The 24216-nt window shown below is 34.4% G+C and overlaps 1 protein-coding gene and 1 pseudogene across 1 annotated transcript; one reads left to right on the forward strand and one right to left on the reverse strand.

The window, feature by feature from the left end:
• Positions 1 to 1472: 1472 nt before the first annotated feature.
• Positions 1473 to 2490, reverse strand: LOC149239621 (2-hydroxyisoflavanone dehydratase-like). The gene has a single exon (XM_089369922.1). It carries the CDS (start codon positions 2460 to 2462, stop codon positions 1473 to 1475), a length of 990 nt encoding a protein of 329 aa, XP_089226048.1. The 5' UTR covers positions 2463 to 2490.
• Positions 2491 to 5859: 3369 nt separating this feature from the next.
• LOC149239622 (beta-xylosidase/alpha-L-arabinofuranosidase 2-like) lies at positions 5860 to 10806 on the forward strand (annotated as a pseudogene).
• The last annotated feature ends 13410 nt before the right edge of the window (positions 10807 to 24216 follow it).

Genomic DNA, 24216 nt, shown 5'->3' on the forward strand with positions numbered 1-24216 from the left:
GACTAATATAAATGTATTGTTTCAGTGTCGTTGGTGGTAGATTTATGCAACATATTTGATCATTTAAGTTTAACATATTTGCCTTTTCTTTTCCTACAAAGAATTTGCTCTTTATATGTGCTAGAGTTATTGGGATATTCTTTAGGAACTAGCAGGCATGCAAATTTATATTTTTAAATCCCTAATTCTCATCATTTGCAAATTGTTCGTCTGCATCTATGCAAGAAGACAACTTAGCTTCAGAATGTTTGTAAGATAGAAAATGCAAATTTTAGCAAATATGGAGCTAATAATAAACGCCCTATGGTGTCAGAACATTGTTTTCTTGGTTTCCTTTGAGCAATATCATTAGAGAGCCATATATTCTTCAAATTGGTGAGGGACCTTCAGCCCAACGCATCAGTGGCTTCATGGGATTAAATGTTCCTCTTCCAATGGTGGCAGATTTATTCAACATATTTGATCATTGAAGTTTAACAGATTTGCCTTGCCATCACATTCATCTCCTCCAAATTCAACTGAATTTCTTAATGCTGTCTCATTTTCTTCCTGCAATCCTTCGGGAAAGCTTCCTATTTCCACCACAATCTAAGTGAAGATGGAATGGTAGCATTAAGAATTTCTGAAGTCAGTTTGCCCTTATTTTCTTATTGCTTTGGGAAATAAATTGGGGTTTATTAACATATTCCTAATTATTCACTGCATATCTCTGTACACAAAGCAAGTTCGTTTGGAAGGGCATCAGTCTGAATACAAAGAGCAGTTTGCCCTTATTTATTAACTGTTCGGTTAGGTTGGATAAAGAACCATCTAGAAGATGGAAGCAAAATATTGAAGAAACCAGTTCTGTTTGTAGATTTTGGGAAATCCTCTAAAGACCCAGGATTCAACATCGACTAGAGAGACAATTTATTTGATATGGTTTATAAACAAATATATGCTTCTGCTAGCATGGGAAGAGCAGGTGGAGGAGCCATGTTTTGGCAGCTGATGGCAGAAGGAATGAGCTCATATAGAGATATAGCAATTGCTTTTTAATTGAGTGACTCAAATTCATGTTTCTTTAGGTTGAAGGTAAAGCCACTAAAGTGGAAAAAATTGTGATGCCAATAATCAGAGAGTTTGTGATAAGAAATTTAATATTCCAAGAAAAAGAGGTAGTAGTAGATTCTAAATAAATTAGCAATGCAACAAATTTAGAGAGATCCACCTTGTTGAATAATCCATACACTACATGGATAATGAATTTCCGCAATTTATGCCTTACGGCGTTCCCTTTGCAACATTTGATAGAAATGCTAATTAGGATTAAAGCAAAAACTATTAAATAACACAAAGCCACATATATAGGATTTGCTCCTTATACAAGATTTGCTCCTTATACAGAAAGTTTCTGAGTGGTTAGACTAATCAGAGGAAAAATGCGTGAAATCCGAAATGGGTTTCAACATGAGGGTTTCTGAGTGGTTAGACTAATCAGAGGAAAAATGCATGAAATCCGAAATGCGTTTCAACATGAGGGGCGCATTCTCAGAATTGGGATTGAAGAGATGGAACACGTGGCCTTCGCCTGCCGTCATTACCAAATCGGCATCTTTGCCTGCCTTCTTTAAACCTTCGTAGTACGAAACAGCACGATCTGTCAGCAGATCCTTCTCTGCCACGAATACAACCATTCGTTCGTACACCAGAGTCGACAGATGAGGAGAACAGGGTCCCATTGGGTTACAAAAGGGGTGGTCCATATCGGCTCCTGCAGGGAGGGCGATGCTCCATAGTGCATACGACAATTTTTTAAAACCCGCCGCCCCCGCCCCCGTGCCTTCGATTCGTTCTTCTACGTCAAAGTAGGGGTGAACCAGAATGGCCCCTTGGAAACGCAGGTCATCCCATTTCCTTCCACTCGCAAGGATTCCCAACTGATGCACGATGTTGGCTCCGGCACTGTCACCTGCCACGAACACCTTGCTAAAATCTGCGTGCGTAGCGAGCCACGGTTCCGCAGACAGCCCATCCATTGCCTCTGCTTGACGGTCAAGCCATTCAAGAACACTGAAACAATCGTCATAAGCCGCAGGGAGGCGATGCTCAGGAGCTCTCCTGTACTCCACCGATATACAAATCACCTTGGCTTGTGTAGCCACTTTATTAAGATAACTGTGATACATAGGTGAAGCAGCGGATTCGACGCAGAAACACCCTCCGTGAACATAAACAAGCAGTGGCAATTTTTCTTTTCCATCCGTCACATGGAGACGAGGGAGGTAGAGACGGACGAAGACGCCTGTTTCAGCATCGATGACCACGTCCTTGGATGCCACTCCATGCAAATCAATAGATTCGAGCTCTGGTGAAGGGGGAACCGTACCCCGATCGAGTAAGCGTTCAACCGCTCCGTCTTCATAGATTCTCAAATAACCAGGAATCTCAACAACGATAGATAAGCACGACGACGACTCCATAGGTGTTGGGCCGTGGGCGACGGGCAAAAAAAGGTCACGCGATCGAAAAAATTCCTGCAGAGACGCAGTTCCAATTTCGAAAGCGCGGGCACATTGTATTTAAAACTGCGGATACCATCCATTGTTGACCAGGGTTGCGGAATTGAAATGCCAAGTGGGCCCACAGACGTTGCGCAAAATACTATGTGGGCCCACAGGAGTTTTGGCGTTTTGGCTTTGTCAGATTGCTATGTGATGTGGTTCTCGTGTTGTTTAAAATAGATTTTTATATATAAAATTGAATTCAATGTACATATAAATATATTTGATGTGCATATACAACAATTGACTTCCTAACTCCACTTGTACATATAAATATATGATACACTAGATACAGATGTATGATACACTAAATTGTGATGTTCTGGTTGATATTTGTTTTAATATTATTATTATTTTTTATTAGTTGAAGGCTAAGAAATTGTATAATGTTCACATACATCTTTACTTTTTCATCTGTGATTAAAATAACAATAAATCAACATCAAATTAGTTCCTAATTCCTACTTATCTTGCACATATAAATATATGACACACTAAATTGTGATGTTCTTGTTCATATTTGTTTTAATATTATTATATTTTTTTATTAGTTGAAGGTTAAAATTATAGTAATCCATTTTGTATTGATTTTATATTAATTATTTTTTAACTATAATATTGCATTTATTATATTAGGTTATAATAGCAAAATATATTATTTATTTTTTGAATTATTAAATTCATTTATTTATTATATTGTTGGTGGATAGATTAAAGTGTTCTTAAGCAATTGCAAGTAAGACTCTAATTTTTTTAAGTTTTTATCTGAGTTTTTTAATTTTATGATTGTATAAAGTTAGAATAACTCATTTTTATAGATTCTAATTTTTTTAAGTTTTTATTGAGTTTTTAATTTTATGATTGTACACAGGTAGAATAACTCATTTTTATAGTTAGAAGAACTTATTTTTATAGAGTTTTGAAGATTACTATTTAGAAAAAAAAAAACCAAAAAATATTAAAGCATTTAATTGATATTTAATATAGTTAGACAATGCATAATATATATTTATAATAAATCATAATAAATTAGTAAACATATATTAATTATTAGTATATATTTTTAATCTATAATTAAGGTTATTATATATTTTTAATTTATAATCTTAATTAGCTAATATTAAGATATAAAAAATCACTATATTAATTTAAATATTACTAATTAATTAATTTATAATTTAATAATATTATAAATCAATGTTATAATATCAAGAAGACTATTTTTTTTGAGTTTTTGCTAAGTTTTCTGATATTATGACTGTATAAAGGTAGAACAACTAATTTTTAAAGCCAAAAGAACTTTATTTTTATAAAGTTTGAACATTATTATTTGGAAAAAAAAACACAAGAAACCAAAAATATTAAAGCATTTGGTTGATATTTAATATAGTTAGACCATACATAACATATATTTATAATAAATCATAATAAATTAGTAGGTATATATTAATTATTAATATATATCTTTAATATATAATTAGTGTTATTATATATCTTTAATTTATAATATTAATTAACTAATATTAAGATATAAAAAATCACTACATTAATATTAACATCATTAATTAATTAATTTATAAATCAATATGTCTATGAAGGCATACATACTCTACCTTTATCTAGTTTTGATCCTATGACCTTTTAGGAGGAAACACATGCTCTTAACCATTAGGCCCACTCAAGTTGTATATTAATTATTATTGAGCCTAAAACACTCTCTATAGCTTAGTATGGGAGATGTTGTGTTCTAACATTACATTTAAAAACAATAAAATAAAAATCACTTTAATCAATTAAAAAAATAATAATTACCAAAAACTTTTCAACTTCTGCCATTACATTTAAAAATAATAAAATAACACTTACATTAAAAAAAATGATAACCAATTTTTTTTTTCAAATTTGACAATAAATAAAATGTTTTCATTTCCACTTTAAATTTACATCTACTTTATATAGAGAGAAAGTTACTAAAAGTGATGCCGGAGCATCTAACCCCCTCCTGAATCAAAGAAGAATCCAAAGAGGAACGAGGAGGACACAGCCACAAAAACCATATTTTCCTAAATTAATAGAGTTTTTTGAGTGATTTCGGGAGATATTTTTGTGGATCATAACAGATTCACGCTTTTGTAAATCTTTATAAGCATGTTTGTATGCGTGAGATGGGTGGCCGCGCTAGTGAGGATACAATGTAGCCTGTGTGGACTTATTGGCTAAGGCTGCAACGCCTTAGATCAGTAGTTTTTTGTATATAATCAAAACTATGGATTATGTCAATTTTCTGTCTATTGCGTTATGAGTTTTTACAGTTTAAGTTTACGGTTAAAATCCATGTGAGGGCTTATTTCTGTTGAATGAATGTGTAGTTTGAAGTGTTAAATTGAACATTGCTTAAGTCAATTTACGATGGCTCGAGTGTAAATTGTTGGCATAATTACATAGGACAGTATTAAAATCGATCTGCTGAGGTATGGAACTAGGAATTAATGAATGCATTAATCCTGAACTGATCTCGTTGCTGGGATGTTAATTAATGCATAATTCATCTGCTTGCCGGAAGGATGGTTGTCACTTCAGAGTTGTTTTGCTGAATAGCCAGCGTTATTAATTCTTAGACTGCGTTTATATGTGTTCAAATGTTTCATAGTTGCAGGGGAGAATAGATTGGATAGCACTGGAATGAAGTCCACTGAATGTTTTAATAAAGTGTGTTGGCACCAAAGCATTGTTGTGGCGTGGTAATAATGCAGGCGAGCATTATGAGTACCATCGTATGGAGTGGCAGAGCTTAGGGAACGTCATGCAGCGACAACGGCAAAGGTTAACGCTCTTAGAGAACGGATAAAGGCTTTGTGCCTCGAGCTGTTGGATATAGACGTTACAATGTATGCTAGCAATAATGGAAGGACCCCAATCAGCTTCATATTCATGGATCTGGTTTGCTGTAGAACACTTCAAGGTCACACTGGACATCTGAGAAAAATTGCATTGTGGTTGGCACGATATTTAAAGAGATCCACGGTTTAAAATTTAAATGGTTTGAAGTTGTTAAAAACGCTTCCGACGGGACTTAGTGGGCCATAACCCACAGGCCCAGGTTCGAGACTTTTATAAGAAAATGGATTTTGGGCTTACCCAAGATCTCATTTCATCAAGTGGTATCAGAGCAGGGAAAGTTTCCTGCGAGGAGAAGGATTCCAGAGAGAAGGAAGATGATTCTGCGGAGGGAGGTACAAATTTAAAGAGGTATGGTCATTATATTTTTGTGCAGGTAGCAGCAGAGGAAGGTGAGAAGATTGCAATAGCCTAGAGCATGGAATGCTCAAATGGTTCCAGAGGAGAGAACCAGAAGGATGCCAAAAGATCGAGTGTGGAGGGCTTGGTGAGGTATCGTGTAACAGAGGAGAGTGTTACTACAGAGGCAGATTGCAGCTCACAAGTTAAGCTGTTACGAAGACCAGAAGCATATGACCAGGAGGTCATAAATTTTTGTGCCTCGGGAGTCTGATGCAGGAGCATCTAACCCCCTCCTGAATCAAAGAAGAATCCAAAGAGGAACGAGGAGGACACGGCCACAAAAACCATATTTTCGTAAATTAATAGAGTTTTTTGAGTGATTTCGGGAGATATTTTTGTGGATCATAACAGATTCACGCTTTTGTAAATCTTTATAAGCATGTTTGTATGCGTGAGATGGGTGGGCGCGCTAGTGAGGATACAATGTAGCCTGTGTGGATTTATTGGCTAAGGCTGCAACGCCTTAGATCAGTAGTCTTTTGTATATAATCAAAACTATGGATTATGTCAATTTTCTGTCTATTGCGTTATGAGTTTTTACAGTTTAAGTTTACGGTTAAAATCCATGTGAGGGCTTATTTCTGTTGAATGAATGTGTAGTTTGAAGTGTTAAATTGAACGCTGTTTAAGTTAATTTACGATGGCTCGAGTGTAAATTGTTGGCATAATTTACATAGGACAGTATTAAAATCGATCTGCTGAGGTATGGAACCAGGAATTAATGAATGCGTTAACCCTGAACTGATCTCGTTGCTGGGATGTTAATTAACGCAGAATTCATCTGCTTGCCGGAAGGATGGTTGTCACTTCAGAGTTGTTTTGCTGAATAGCCAGCGTTATTAATTCTTAGACTGCGTTTATATGTGTTCAACTGTTTCATAGTTGCAGGGGAGAATAGATTGGATAGCACCGGAATGAAGTCGACTGAATGTTTTAATAAAGTGTGTCGGCACCAAAGCATTGCCGTGGCGTGGTAATACTGCAGGCGAGCATTATGAGTACCATCGTATGGAGTGGCAGAGCTTAGGGAATGTCATGCAGCGGCAACGACAAAGGTTAACGCTCTCAAAGAACGGATAAAGGCTTTGTGCCTCGAGCTGTTGGATATAGACGTTACAACGTATGCCAGAAATAATGGAAGGACCCCAATCAGCTTCATATTCACGGATCTGGTTTGCTGTAGAACACTTCAAGGTCACACAGGAAAAGTTTATTCATTGGACTGGACATCTGAGAAAAATCACATTGTGGATGGCACGATATTTAAAGAGATCCATGGTTTAAAATTTAAATGGTTTGAAGTTGTTAAAAACGCTTCCAACAGGACTTAGTGGGCCATAACCCATAGGCCCAGGTTCGAGACTTTTATAAGAAAATGGATTTTGGGCTTACCCAAGATCTCATTTCATCAAAAAGTAAAAACATTCTAATTTATTCTATAATTGCTTTGTTTTTTTTTATTATTGTACAACCGAGGGGAGATGTTGTGCCCTAACATTACATTTAAAAATAACTAGCAATTACACCAGATGTTGCAAAGAAAACGCTGTAAGGCATAAATTCTAGAAGAATAGTGACATATAAAAGATCAATGAAAATAAAATTTAGTAAACAAAATGTCATTCAAAGCTAGAATATAAAAAGAAATAAGTTACTAGGTTCTTCCTATTCCAAATGAATCAATTTTTTATTATTTTTTAGTTTTATAAGATTAGCCATAGTCACATGAATTTGTAGTTGGAATTTTTAATTCTCAGGCATTCGTCACTATGTTTACAATTTACTACTGAGTATAACCAATCTATTTCAGCATGGATTGAATTTAGTAAAAATAAACATAACCTGAATTTCATGTGTAGGCAGTATCAACAGAGGCTCATGCAATGTATAAGACAAGATTGGCAGGATTGACATATTGGAGCCCTAATGTGAATACATTTTGTGATCCTAGATGGGGACAAGGTCGAGGATTAACAATAGTCACATGAATTTGTAGTTGGAATTTTTAACTCTCAGGCATTCGTCACTATGTTTACAGTTTACTACTGAGTATAACCAATCTATTTCAGCATGGATTGAACTTATTAAAAATAAATATAATCGTAATTTCATCTGTAGGTCGTATCAACAAAGGCTCATGTAATGTATAAGACATGATTGACAGGATTGACATATTGGAGCCCTAATGTGAATATATTTCATGATCCTAGATGGGGACGAGGTCAAGGATTAACCATAGTCACATGAATTTGTAGTTGGAATTTTTAACTCTCAGGAATTCATCACTATGTTTACAATTTACCACGTAGTATAACCAATCGATTTCAACATGGATTGACCTTAGTAAATATAAATATAACCAGAATTTCATGTGTAGGCAATATCAGTAGATGTTCATGCAATGTATAAGACAAGATTGGCACGATTGACATATTGGAGCCCTAATGTGAATACATTTCATGATCCTAGATGGGGATGAGGTCAAGGGACACTAGGAGAGGATCCTTTACTTGTTATTCAATATGTCACCAACTATGTGAGGGGATTATAGTTAACAAATAGTTTGGATCCTAACAAATTAAAGGTTGTTTCATGCTGCAAACATTACACTGCATATGATTTGGATAACTGGAATTGTGTTGATCAATTCTAATTTGATGCCCAGGTATATTAGTTGATTATATAAACCATGTTAGGATAATAATTCAAAATTCATATATCCATATGTTATATAATTTATGCTCACAGGGCTGATTTTGATCTCAAATATGGAATGAAAAATTTAGGTTACACAATAGGACGTAGAGAACACTTATAACTCACCGTTTAAGAACTATGTGATTGATGGCCAGGGTGCAAGTGTCATATGTTCTTACAATAAAGTTAATGGAATTCCATCTTGTGCATACCCAAAGCTTCTCAATGGAGTTATTAGAGGAGAATGGGGATTGAATAGGTAATTTATAGGCTTGTGAATGCCAATTTTTACTCCATAATAGTTGCTTAACGATGTCTAATTTCTGCTAGAAAATAGTGTAGCGTTTTGATCAGTTGTTAAATCAGTTGATTTTTTGTTAAATTTTACCATGTAGATACATAGTATCAGACTGCGATTTAACAAAATTTATGTACAGCACCCAACATTAGACTTCGACTCCTAAGAGAGTAGTGGAAGATATCATGGAGTCTGGTCAGTAGTATGTGCAAATAGTAGAATGCTCTACTAAGTTATTGATTTGTAAAGAATAAGTGGTTGGGAACTAATTAACTATTCAAATCTTGCTTGTATCTGGTTGACAAGATTGGATGTCAACTGTGTAAATTTCCTTACGGATTATGGAGAAGCGATAGTGAAGGTTTGGAAGTTGAAGGAATCCTTTATAAACACAACTCTACTCAACTCTTTCAATGTTCAGATTTTCCTGGGTTATTTGATGGCAATCCAGCAATGCATCCCTATGGTAATCTTGGACCTTCGGATGTTTGCAGTGAACAACATCAACAGTTGGCCTTGAAGACTGCAAGATAACGGACAGTTCTGTTAAAAAACAATAATGGAGCATTACCATTATCCCGGACCCAAATCAGATCATTGGCTTTCATTGGACCTAATGCAGATGTCACCAATATTATCATTGGAAACTATGTAGGTAGTCCCAACACTTAATTGAAACTTTCTCAGTACCCAAGCTATTCCATTAAATAAGATTTTTATTTTTCAGTTGGCTAAGCTTAGTGATACAACTTAATTATGTTTATTGATCGCCCATATTCTCATTGTGGGTTGTCTTGGGAGGTAGGGAACTTACTAATTTTCATCATGACAACTCACCCTGCTATGATTTTTCTCATAATGTCTTGGTAACCTAGGGACCTCCCCAAATTACCTCCTAAAAAGTACCTATTTCTTCATGGTTGCAATCACATGCCAATTTTCAACATTGCAGTGCATCTAATTTTCAACACTACAATTCATGAATAACCCAATTATAAGTTTTCTCATCCCAATATTGGTAACTCGAGGCACTCTCCAACTCAACTTCTCAAATGTCTATAGGTATACCATGCAGATACATAACACCTCTTCAAGGTTTAGGTAAATACACAACAAATATACATAAGCTTGGCTGTGAAAATGTAGTTTGCCAAATCAATTATATACTAATAAGTGAGTCTTCTAAGGCAGCACCTCAAGCAGATGCCACAACAATAATCGTAGGAGCAAACCAAATAGTAGAAGCAGAGGGACTTGGAGTGATCATGTTATTTCATGGACAACAAGAACAATTGGTATTAGACACAATAGATGCAATAAGAGGAACAATGATACTAGTAGTAATGTCAGGGGGACCAATGGAAATTTCATTTGTGAGAGATAATCGAAAGATATGCAACATTATGTGGGTGGGATATCCAGGCCAAGCTAGAGGAGATGCATTGGCTGACATAATTTTTGGTCACCACAATCCAGGTATATTGACATGCCTATATTGACCTTTCTATACTAGCATAGATTCATCTTAACCTCAAATCCATAAATTCATCTTATACTCAAATATATTGAATCCAAGGAATTTTTGAATTCACAAAGATGTCAATTTCAATGTTTTTAGAACCAATTCTGTGAAAATCTTATAATCATTGTCATAACTGCTAGCATGATGAAATGGTCAAATTCCTTCTTGAATTTTACACAGGTGGGAGGTTTCCTGTAACATTGTATCCTGAAGAATTTGCAATAAAAGTACCCATGAAAAACATGAACTTGTGTCATGATCCTGCAACTAGTTACCGAGGCTAAACTTACAGATTTTACATAGGTAAATCAGTGTACCCATTTGGCTATGGACCGAGTTACTCAACATTCTCTCATTCTCTCGTCCACACTAGGGAAAACTTTAAGAATGGAAATTTATCTGAAAGTTTAGAAACTTTAGTGAATATTATTAGCCCTTATATGTAAATTATTAAATATTTGGTGATATATTCGTGAAACTATTCAAATATCTAATGATTTTATATATAGACTCTATATAACTTTGATGATATTTAAGGTAAAATGATTTTATATTATAAAATTTGGGTGAATTACTATTAGAAAAATGAAAATTTGCGAATCCTTTTTTTGGAAAAAACATGGAAATTTAGCCCACCTACTAATATTAGCCCTTAAAATTTTCCTTGGTCCATGCACCATAGTTGGTTTCATTCTCCCTTCATGAAAGCCTACTTAAACCATACTATGGAATGAGCAATTCCTACACTTCGGTTAAAGTGGAGAACACTAAGTGCTAGTGACTGCTCTTTGCTCTTCATGCGGACGTGCATAACATAGGTTGTAGAGATGGAGATCGTATTGTGATCCTATTTTCCAATCCTCTTACTATTCATGGAACTCCACAAAAGTGCTTTATGGGCTTCAAAATAGTTCATGTTGGTGTAGGAGGCACAAAAAGAGTGTATTTCAACATTGATGTGAGAAAAGATCTGAGTATTGTGGATCATAGCAGTGTGATGCAATTGCTTTTGGGTTCTCACCTTCTTCATGTTGGTGATACCAAGCATGCCCTTCATGTTGAAATTGAGTGAATATATATTTCAAAAAGAGTAATATCCTAAGTGGATTATTTGAGATCAAAGACCAAAGTGAAATTATTGAGCAATAACTCCTAAATTTTGGGTGTGGTTGTTGTGTTGTATTTTAATAGTTTGGAAGCTTGTGCAGGGTTGGGCTAGTGGAAGTTAGTGGCGCTCCTTTTTTGTCTCTGCTTGGAAGTATGCAAGGAGTTTTGACACCATTATAATTGAAAAAAATTTGGTAGTGTTGGATGCAAGTGGAAATATGCAGGAGTTTTAGTTCCACTCTAATTGGAAAAATGGTTTGGTGGTTCTTTTAAACAAAAAGAAAGTACCATTAGTATTGGTTTATTATTGAAAAACCAATGTTCCTAATATTTGTGATATAATGCATCTTTATGAAGCCATTTGAGAATATATTTTTTGATGAAATATGTTTTCCATGAATGTAATGCAACATGTTTTTTTTTTCCTTCATCAATAAATGAAAAAAAAAATCTAATTTCACCCCCATTTCATGATGGGAAATCCCCTTTCTCTGTTGCTTTTCAATTATTTTTGAAGTAATATTGGCTGAAATCAAATTGTTGTACTCAGTAATACCTTTATCTCTTGAGTTTTATAAGAATGGATCCATCCTTTTTCTATGATGTTTTTCAGTCATTTTTTTAACATAACAGTGAATGAAATCCTTGATTAGTGTACCTTTTAACAATACCTTTAATGTTGGAGTTTTATAATCTTGATTTGATCTATATTTAATAAAGGGGAATTGTTTTCTAATTTTTAAAAGAGAGGACTGCTAGGCCTCAAAATCTACAAGATCATGAGCATAGTACATGGGATAGTTGAAGGGAATTGACAACATCCAATGGGCACTGTGTTGCACATACTTACTGAAAAGAATAAAAGATGAAGAGACAAAAATTGCACCCATTGTCTTCATCCCCTGCATCCACATCATTGCTTCCATTGTGACCATAAGATGTATAGGATTGAAGGTTCCAAAAGAAGGGTATGGTGTGATTCAAGCAAAACTAGTTTAGTTTCTTCTCTTTCATTTCCTTCGTGTTAGCAGTTTTTTGTAAGTATGCAAAAGAAAGTGTTGCACCATGTGATGTATTCTCTTGCTCGCATGCATAAAATAAGGCACCAATTCCTATCATGGAAAGGCAACTCATGTTGGTTGAGTGTAAATTCAAGGATAGAAGGTGCAATGGAACTTCAAATTTCACACACAGGACAAAAAAAGACTCAGAATTGTAATATGATAATTAGAACATGAAAAAAAGCAATGAACACAATAAAAATAACCAGTAAAATTGATATAGATTAATTACCCTCTTTCCCAAGTTTGAATGTAAGAGTTTCAAATATGTACCTAGCCTTGATGGGCATTATGGTGAACTCTGGACTGAATGAGGTGTAGATACAAATCTTACGGGAACAAATTCTATTTGCAATGATAAATTTCAATGGTTGGAACAAATCGTATTTGTAAAGGAAAACCTAGGCAATATTTCTGGTGTGTATTCTAAGATCCTAACATCCAACACCTGTGGATGTAATTTTTAAAATCTAAAAACTGATTTTCATTTCCACATACATGAATATGCCTTGTTACTAAAATTAAATATTTATCTTAAACATTGATGACATCCCTCAAAACCATCCAAACACACTTTAGAACAATTTTGAGTCTCACAAATTTCGTAACGCTGAACAACAAGTATACACCTCTTGGTATTGAACCTTGCTTTAATCAACCTCTTTGCAAATATATGAGAAAATTTTGGTTGTTTCCTTGTGGAAATGAAGTATTGTCCCACTGGCACAATTTAAAACACCCCATCCAAAAATTATTAATTTCTTTGTTTTAATCCAATTATGCACCATGTCTGAATCCACTTGGAATTCACGAATACTCAACAATTATCACGCGGACACAAAAGTTATAACTTAAAAAGCAGATATATTGGCACATAGACACTAAAAATCGAATAATTTTACTGTTTTGACAACATAATATATAAATGTACATTCAAAATAAAGGTTCCTTTCGTAGAATTATATGCCCATCATTCCAAGTTTTAGAATTACAACACATTGCCCACCCATTCAATTCAAGCATGTCCACTTATATCTCCTATAGGGAAATGTTTAGTTCAATTGCTCCTGCACATTTGTATGCTTCCCAGACTTCCATCTGATACATAGGCAAACAAAATTATATATGTTTTATTTAACTATCATGCCAACATTTTCCACAATGATGACTTCTTAAATTGTTCCACTACTACAATGCTAAATATTGTGAACCGTGGAAAAAATTATAGGTTTAACTCTTTATAACAAAAAATTACTTGGAACAATACTGAAGCTGAAGTATGAGATTTCAAAACAAACTTACCATAAATAAAAGGTCACAAATTCCATATAGGAAAAATACAAGAAAAATGGTGGAGGCGAGATGTGGAAAGACAATAATATGACTGCAAATTATCCTAATTAATAAGACACTTACAGTCAATGGCCATCCCTTTAAAGGCAATGCATTTTTCCCATGATTGACACTTAACAATTGCAAAAGTGTGTAGCATTAAATAGTATCCTTAACTAAAAAAATATCAATTTATACTTCACTGATATCAACATTATAAATTTCACATATAACTAGTCCCTAATTGGAGACAAATTACCAAATTTGGGCTCAACAAACTTGGTTTTGAAATGTTAGCCTCAGGGAATCCAATGATGAAGGGTAAGATGCAGTTGATCTTTGATCCATAACTCCACTCATGTCACTCTTGTTATCCTGTAGCATCACATACCTTGTTGAAGTTGAAATTTTTTCTATAGAACCAATGTTTTACAAAATAAATAACATAGGTAAAAGAAATTGAGACACATTGATCAATTGCAACATCACACAGAGTTGTCAATCAAGAACTTGTACCTAATGCAAAGTAGTTGAAATGTTTCCAGTTATATTGAGTTAAACTTTCTGTATGTAAAATATGGGATCATGAGAGAATGACTGATTTTAGGCAATCATATTATAGTAGCCACTTGAATAAAGTTGTTTGACATAACATTTTCCACAAAAAATAGATATTCCCATATGTGTATGCCTACTTCCCTGACCAACCATCTGTGACCCCTTTCTAAGGAAGGGGAGTGACAGAGAATGATGCACTCAACAAAAAGTCATTCCCAAAAGGTTCTAGCATTGTATTTTTATAAGTGATTTTTCACACAGCCCCACATTCAAAGCAAGATTAAGTATATCTATTTTATGTATTTCTCTTATATGATCACTTTTCATATTATAAGGAAATAAATCATCTTCACTTCATAGATTATATGAAACCATAAAAAATATTTGGCTGAAAACTATCAGTTACCAATGTTCATTCTTGAAATATCTGTACATCTTCATGTTAAATAAAAAAGATGTTTCTCTATATTCCATTTCTCATTTTCTTGCCACATTTCCAAGTGTTTTTTTCTTAAGTGTTTGGTACGCTATGGGATGGCTTCATATGTTTAGTTACTCATATTCTCCTCTATTGTACAACTAGAAAATGTCGCACATTGGCCATAAGGCTAGAAGCACCATGTCATTGATCCTTTTAATAAGAGACCTTGTAGACTTGTGGTAAAGCTTTCAAAATTATAAATTTGGAAGAAGGATTCATTTTTCAATAGTAAATTGAATTAAAATTGGACTCAATATACTATTTCCACTCATATTTGAGTTCTTGACCGGTTAAATTTTATTTGATCCTGCATTGTCTCTCTCGCCACCAGCAAGCTATACAACCCTTCCTCACTTTGGCTTAGGTATTTCATCACCGTTTTCTTGCCATCTTATCTCTATACCTCTATAAGAGGTAGTGGTTTCCAATTTGATATTTGTGTGACAGGAAAATGAGAATATCAGCTTCTGTTATATAATTTGTCTATAAAAACAATCTTTTTTGGCTTAGACAATATGAATACCATTTTATAACCATGACTTGAATGGATTAATTGTCCAGGTTCGCTTCGATGATTTCATAGTTAATTTTTATCACAACAAAGATATTAACTCACAGATGTTAAGTGTCACAAGTATAAATTTTCTGTTTTTGAGTGTGAAGTATAGAATTTCTTTAAATTTTAAAATTTTGATGCATTAATAAATTTAAAAATATTAAACTCTACCCTTCAAAGTCAAATGAATCTATGTACATTTCTCAGAAGGGTACACCTTGAAGTAAGAATTCACAAAACTTTTGAATACAATTTTATAAAAATATATGGAAAATGGTTCTAATATCGAGATATCAATATGAGCCATTAATACAAATCATCAATGTAAAAGTTGCATAGCAGGGAAAGGGGGTTAGCATATATGTTGCGTGTGATAGAGGCTACAATGATTAAGGCTTGAGAAATTTGACAAACAAATCTGCAACATCCTTTACATTATACCATCCATGCACATTAGTGTTGACAATAGCACAGTTCTTGTGAAAAAATTTCACAAAGGGTATCTGCCAAAACATTAATCAACACCACACCTTCATGAGAATTTGTCCAACCTTAAGATCATGGAAGGAAACATGGGGAAACAAGAATTTGGTTTAATGGTCTCACTTACCTTTTTTTGGGTAAAATATGATCTCCATCCCTCAACTTCAAAGAAAGGCAGGAATCTCCACTTCTATCTCCCAAATAAATAAATTGTGTTTTATCAACTGATTCCCCTTCTAATGACTTTTGCATCATCTCATCTATTAGTTTTCCCTACAAAATATAACATTATCACCATGCCATATTTCTAAAACAATTATTTGTACCCAGAGAAGAAAAGTGAGATGAATGATCCATCAACTCTTTGGTTGCATTGTCCATTGAGTACAAAGCATAGAAGCATAAATCAATCTAATCCTGGATCCAAATTCTTTGTCTCAGATTCATACATATAATCCTAAAGAATAAATATCATAACTTTGCATGTGCATATCAGACCTTTACATCATAAGTTATAGATCCAAATATACATATGAAAACATCTGTTGTTAATCTAGAGCACTAATTATATAAGACCCCAGTTTAGATGGTTGTTTTCTAATGTGTAACAATAGAGAAGAATGAATATCTCTCACATATTAGGAGGGAAGAGGTTGTAGCCATGAAGAGGGTCTTCAACAAATGGATGAAAACGTTGAATCCTCAATCTCCCCTTATCATCAACAAATGTGGAATTTGTCTTAATCTCAGTGAATTATTGGAGTAAGTATTGGACTTGAGGAATAGTCTTTATGAAGAGCATATTAGAATCCCTCATGATTTGAGGATAATATCTGCAACATCACAACAACCAAAGAATGTTTGTTTACAATAAAATAAGAATTCTTCAATGAAATTTTATAAACTAAAAAGGAGGAGAGAGAGCCATTATATCACCACTCACCCCATAGATAAGCCTAACTTTGATTTCTCTTATTGTTTATGGGTACAGAGGAATCATCTTCGAACTCTGTTTAATGTCACTTATCATCCTTCCCTGGTCATGCAACTCCGCCATCATTATGTCCTTCACCTACAAACCAACATGTTAATTGGAGAAAAACTCGAGAATTCTTCTATATGCTAATGGAGGGCACTTTTTGTAAACTTGACTACTTGAGGATTCTAATGAGTACCTGTTCGTATGAATATAACCAAACACATAACAAAATTTGCCACAAGTTGCAGTAATACATGAACCAATAAAAACTAAATCTTACATTACACAAAGATAAACATACAAATAGTAATTAGTTACCATGAGAGTATCCCATGGAAAAGTGGTGAGTAGAGTCTGGAAGAGCAGTGTGGCTTTGAGTTCTTCAACTACCCATGGATCATTGTCATAGTCTATTCAAATCCAAAATTTCATATGTCAGCCATTTTTCCAAATTCGAAATACGCAATCATGACAACTAACATAACCCTAACTAACCAAAATTTGCATCAAATGACTGATAATGTTTCAATCTAGGTATGGGGGTTTAAGTAGTGCATTATATTAGATATCATTTTTGGGATTCAACTGCGTTAAGTAATTCAAGCCCCGAAAGTGATGAGTGACGCTATGTGATTCATTTCACTAGTTTCAATCCCACTTCTTCACCCCTGCAAGCATCACCTAATGCAATGAGTGCTAAGTGAACTATTCAAAAAATCATGAGAAATTAGTGAGTTACGACTACCTCTCATGGAAATGGTCATATGTGAATGACTTACTTAACGCAGTTGAATCCCAAAAATGATATCTAATGTTTCAATCATCTAACGCAAGATCAACGGTCTCAAATAATGTAGAGTGGAAGCTCAGGGAGTTCTTCTCAAAGGGAATGCCTTATGGCATGATAAAATAATACTTACATCAACAAATTTAAAAATAATGATAACAAAATAAAACCTTTCAAATTCAACAACAAATCAAATGCTTTAGTTTCCTCTTTAAATTTACATATACTTTATAAAGGGATAAAAAGTAACTAAAAGTAAAAGCATTTTAATTTATTCACCAATTTCTTTCTACCTTTTAGTATGATAGAGATGTGTAATTTCAATGTGGATTATAAATGGAATCTTTCAACATACATGTTAATTAAAATATTTCAAAATCAAATATATATAGAGATACAAAGATAAAAATAGAGATTTTGTATTCCATTGATAGGTTCTTTCTAATTCAAGTTATGAAGGAGACTTGTAATTCCTTCAATATTTAATATGGAGTTGACATATAACATTTAAAAAATAACAATAACAAAAAAAGATAATGTAAATGTCTATATCTATCTATATATTAAATAGAGGGATGGATAGTGGATGAGAGTTTCTCTTGAGGGTATGGGTATTTAAAAATATACTAATAACGAAAGAAACATTTTAATGTGGACAATGTTGGTCTCAAATAAAATATTTCAGAGGTCAAGTTGAGTAATATATATATATATATATATGTGTGTGTGTGTGTGTGTGTGTGTGTATGTGGGAGAGGTAGGGGTGGACAATGTGGGTCACAAATAAAATATTTAAGAGCCCAAGTTGAGTCATATATGTATATATATATATATATATATATATATATATATATATATATATATGACTCAACTTGGGCTCTTAAATATTTTATTTGTGACCCACATTTTCCATATTAAATGTTGTTTTTGTTATTAGTATACTTTTAAATACGTGTACCCTAGATAGAAACTCTCCATCCTTGTATTTAATAGATATATATATATATCTATATATATATATATATATATAATATATATATATATATATAGATATATATATATATATATATCTATCTATCTATCTATATATATATATATATATATATATATATATATATTTACGTTAACTTTTTTGTTAAAATACATGAAGTCAAATGAGAATAAAAATTTCTTATCTCTAAAACATTTTATTAGTGCATTGTTCAATATGGAGAAGTGGAGTTCCTGATCACATATTGATCCAGGACCTTGATGATAGCTCAAATTTCAAAGTATTTGAAGGAGTTTCAAACCCAAGAGACCGAATAGATCTCGTCTTTCTGATTACGGTGCCACAAACAGTTTGAAAAACCGACACCGTATGAAGGAGTTATCACAATTTGAAAAAATCTAGTAAACTACAAATTATGGACATTTGACCAAGATGAATTTGGTTTTAAGCGCTAAACCTTTCCTTAAGCACCTTCCTTAAAAGTGTGAATTGAGAACGTGGGTAGTATTCGGAAAGTGGGAAACTGTTTCTCGCACGCCCTAAAGGCTGGAAATGGTTTTTCTAAAATTCACGTGATTAACCTTAGTGTGCGACACGTAGCATGAGAAAACGACTTTTCTCATGTGCTCTCTGTGTGATATCGATCATGCAAGAATCTACGTAAGATTGTGTGATAGCTGTTCAATTGGACAGGTCACATCGATAGTGGAGATCATCCGGGTTAGTTAGTGAGCAGACGACGCGGTAACCGTTGGATCAGCGGGATAGATCGATGGTGGAGATTCCCTAACCACTGGGATTATCCCTAACCATTGTGATTATAACACATTATATGTTCTCCCAACATGAATTGTAGCATTCAGCTCTGACGGTTCAGCTTGGCGGAGCAGCTAAAAGGGGCGATTATGCTATATTTAACGCGAGTTAAGTGTTGTTCAAGAAATAGAGTGGATATTGACTAAATGCATTCCAGGAGCAGTTTTTAACTAGAGGGAGTGAATCAAGAGGCTAGCTAGGCTAGTTGGAGCCTTTTGAATCCAATGGAATAGTCCAGAGAAGCTGAAGAAGTCATCTTCATGGATATTTTCATCCAAGGAGATTTTGGAGCTTAGGGAAACTAGGAGTTGGAGGCAATTGTAGGAGCTACAATTACTCGTTCCCAACAAACCAATAGTCATTCCTGACTATAATGAGCCTTATGAATCCATTGCAGGAATTTGCAAAATCATTTAGAGACTTATACAAGGAAGTTTAAGGCAGCCCAGTGCCAATTGTGGAGGAAGGCCTAGTTTGGGGATGCAGTGCTCATTTTGAGCAAATGATCAATCTATTTTTAGTGTCTGATATGTGCTGGAGATAGTAGATGAAGTTTTAGTGATATTTGGAGAATTCTGAAGGAGTTAGTGCCATCAAGAAGCTTAGGGTAGCTCAGAGCACTGATTGAAGGAATCAAGTATAAGGAAGCTTAGATATGTTTACAGAGTGATGACAGCCATGACAGGGATATAGATGGTATTCTAAGCCCATTGGTTCAGTTCAGTAACATTTGGAGTGAAGTGTAGAACTTGTAAAAGAAACTTTGCCATAATCCCAAAGAGCAGAGTCAAGATGACGAAAGCTCAAGGAGACGTATCCCACAGTATTCGGGTGAACTCCTAGATTAAATTTGTTGTTATGTGTGGTTGTTTATTTGCTGCATTATATGGTTGTTATATGTGTTTAATATCAGTAGAAAAAAATGGACTTAAAGCACTTAAGTAGTTAAAAGAAAACATACACTTGTTTCAAGTATTTAATTCTGCAAATGTCATATATAAGCTGGATCATTTATTTGTTTAACTGAGTGGGAGGTTATTGTAAGCATAACATGTTATAAAACCCCCATATTAGATCAGGTGGTATCAGAGTGAGTTGCTTGATTGACAGAGAAATAGGTTTCTTGATTGACAAAGTAGTAGGTTTCTTGTTTGACTTGAAAGGTGTTTAAACAGTACAAAAAATTTGACTATTTGACTGTTTGTAAACTAACTATTATTTGAGTTTGCAAAGGTGAAGGGAAAGGTATTGATAGCTAAGTCCAGGAGAGGACAAGAAGGAAGAATTGATGAAGGCATTCTCCTTACCCAAAGGACCTCAAGGCAATCCTTGAAGCACAAGAGGATTTGCTTGCAAAAGGCTGCTTGAATAAGAGTTTGAATCTACATCCATTAGTTCTTTGAAAGCTTTGTGAATTTTGTTGAAGTTATTTTGTTCATTTTTATACTGACAACTTCTACAAGTGAGTTTCAAAATCATCCTCCTTCACATGATTCTTTGATGAAGACATGAGGTGAGACTTGTTCATCATGATGGATATGGTGAAACAAATGTATGAAGACGAAAGGAAGAGCATAAAACTTCGAGAGCAATTGAATTCCATGAAGGAAGAGAAGTAGTTTATTTTTGACAAATTGCATGAAATGGAGAGCCAACTTCATATTGCAAATATGAACCTAGAAAGGATTCATGATTTGGAGACACAACTCCTTGTTTCCAAAGAAGCCTTAGTCAAGAATTAGTTTGAAGAAGAGGTAAATAATCCTAGTTCGTCTTCGGTTTTCTTTAAGAATGTTTCTGTTGCTTCTTTTGAAAAAGATACAAGAGGCATATGGTCCAAGTTGATGTCAAAAATGGGCTATGAAGGAAAAGGATTGGGAAAACATGCACAAGGCATAGTTGAGCCAATAATGGTTGAGGAAAGGCCTAAGTATTAGGGTCTTGGCTATGGACAATCTTATGGAGAAAGTTCCATGACGACAATTGAACAGTTCCTAGAAGGAGTTTCATTTTAGGTTCTCCAGCTCAAGTTTGTAAAGATTGTATTCATAGGGAATGCAATTGTCTGAAACATACTTTGCAAGAAGAAGGTGTTCATAAGAATGCACTCGAACAAGGGAGTCATGAAAACTCTAAAATCGTTGAAGATATTGATGGTGTTCCGAAGGAAGCCACTTCTTCATTCGATTCACCTTCTCATGTAGGCAACAAAGGTGAAAGAGGAAGGTATAAATCTGATTTCAATCACATTTCTTTTGATTATGTTAAGCATGGTAAATTTTCACATAAGCATTGGAAAAAAATTGCATGTTCCTTTTATGTTTTGGTTAACCATAGTGTTTGTAGATGTTGGAAGAAAATGGCCACATATAGGAAACTTTTGAAGAAAAGGAGGCAAGAAGCCAAAGGCCCATTAGACAAAGAAAATTATGTTGTAAAAGGGATGAACATGTGTTGCACTTATTACCATAAGAAAGGACATATTGCTGAAAAGTGTTGGAATTTGAATGCAACAATGCTTCCACGAAATTTGAAGAAGGTGGGAAAAGAAAATGGCAAGAATGGAAAGGAAGTTTCCATAATTTATGTGTTTTAGGATGATTCACATGTTGATGTCGATGTGCAGTTAAAGGAACTGCCTTTGATATGGATTGGTAAGAAATGGTTAGAGTTCTTATCCAATTAAGGTTGCATGTCTTTTGATTTGATACATTCTTTTGCCAATGGAATGCAAGTTGCAGGATTTTACCAAAAAGGTGAATGAAAGATTTGAGTATGAGACTTGCTTTATTGCAGAAAAATTATATTGATTTCATCTTTGTCATTATATTTTCATATGATTGAGGATCTTGCACTTATGGTTGTGCTTGAGAGAAAGTTGAAGAATGGAATACATACATGAGAATGGTATGTATGAACAAAGGAATGTTCACAATTTCATTGTATTTGAACATGTATGTGTAATTGACTTGATGGTTGATTGCTTTGTTTAAACATGCATGCAATGTCATATTGACCTGGAAAAGTTGATTTTATCTCCAAGATTGAAAAAGGGAGATAATGATGAAATGTTTCACAAGAGGTGGAATTCTTTCTACTTTGAAAAAGAATCGTCAAGTTCTTTTTGTACATGCTTGACTTGAAGAGTTAGTTGTTTGAAAAGGTATGTTTTTTCGGCTTATGATTCAGTCGAACATTTGTACACAAGATGTAAGAGACATGATGATGATTCACATGATGTGAATTTATGTCATCAAGTTGTTTTTTTGCATTATGTTGTTTTTGACAAGAAGTCAGAAGAAGATTTGTAGCAGCAAAAGTCACCATAGAAGTGGCTTGGTAAGAAGTGGTTTGACTTCTTGACCCAGTAAAACATACTTTCATTGGTACACATGAATATTTGTAATATGCATGAATTTATGATGTAATCTCATGTTTGCTTGATCCACCTTGGGTCAATGATCAAGGAAGCAGTGTTCAGCTACCTCCTGTAAAATTCTCAATAGAAATTATAAATGAGTTCAAGGAAGAGAGTTCTTAACAGGAGGACAAGTGCATCCAGGAAGGGAAGTGTCGACTACCTTCAAGCTTTGGTTCAAAGGAACTAGCCATGCAAGGCAAGTGTATGGAGGCTGAAATAAGAAGGTGTTGTACTCTCATCTACTGTATGGATTAGTATATCAGTCTTTTGGGCTCCAAAAGATTCCTAATGGGGAGGAGTGATCAGATATTGATCCAAGACCTTAATTATAGCTCAAATTTCAAAGTGTTCGAAGGAGTGTCAAACCTAAGTGACCAGATAGATCTCTTCTTTTTGATTCCAGTGCCACAAATGGTTCGAAAAACTGACATCGTATGAAGGAGTTATCACAATTTGAAAAAGTTCAGTAAATTGCAAATTATGGACATTTGACCAAGATTAATTTGGTTTTAAGTGCTAAACGTTTCCTTAAGCGCCTTTCTTAAAAGTGTGAATTAAGAATGTGGGCACTATTCAGAAAGTGGGAAATGGTTTCTCGTGCGCCCTAAAGGCTGGAAATGGTATTTCTAAAATTCACGTGATTAACTTTAGCGTGCGACATGTAGCATGACAAAACTACCTTTCTCGCACGCTCTTAGTATGATATTAGCCGTGCAAGAATCTACGCGAGATTGTGTTATAGTTGTTCGATTGGACGGGTCACATCAACGGTGGAGATCATTCAGGTTAGTTGGTGAGCAGACGAAGCAATAGTTGTTGGATCAAGCAGGATAGATCGATGGTGGATATTCCATAACTTCCAGGATTATCCCTAACCGTCGGGATTATACCACCTCATATGCACACCCAACATTAATTGTAACAATCACCTTCAACAGTTTATCTTGGCAGAGCAGCTAAAAAGGGCAATTATGCTATATTTGATGGGAGTTAAGTACAGTTCAAGAAATACAGTGGATATTGACTAAATGCACTCCAAGAGCAGTTTTCGACCAGAGGGAGTGAAACAAGAGGATAGATAGGCTAATTGGAGCATTCTGAAGCCAATGGAATAGTCAAGAGAAGCTGAAGAATTTATCTTCATGGCTATTTTCATCTAGGGAGATTTTGGAGCTCAAGGCCACCAGGAGTTGGAGGTAGTTGTAGGAGCTACTAGTACTTGTTCTCAGCGAACCAATAGTCATTCCTAACTATAATGAGACTTATTAATCCATTAGAGGAATT

The sequence above is a fragment of the Pinus tabuliformis genome, chromosome 8 (assembly GCF_031772625.1).
Source record: "Pinus tabuliformis cultivar Carrire ecotype Pingquan chromosome 8, CPIR1, whole genome shotgun sequence".
Lineage (NCBI taxonomy): Eukaryota > Viridiplantae > Streptophyta > Pinopsida > Pinales > Pinaceae > Pinus > Pinus tabuliformis.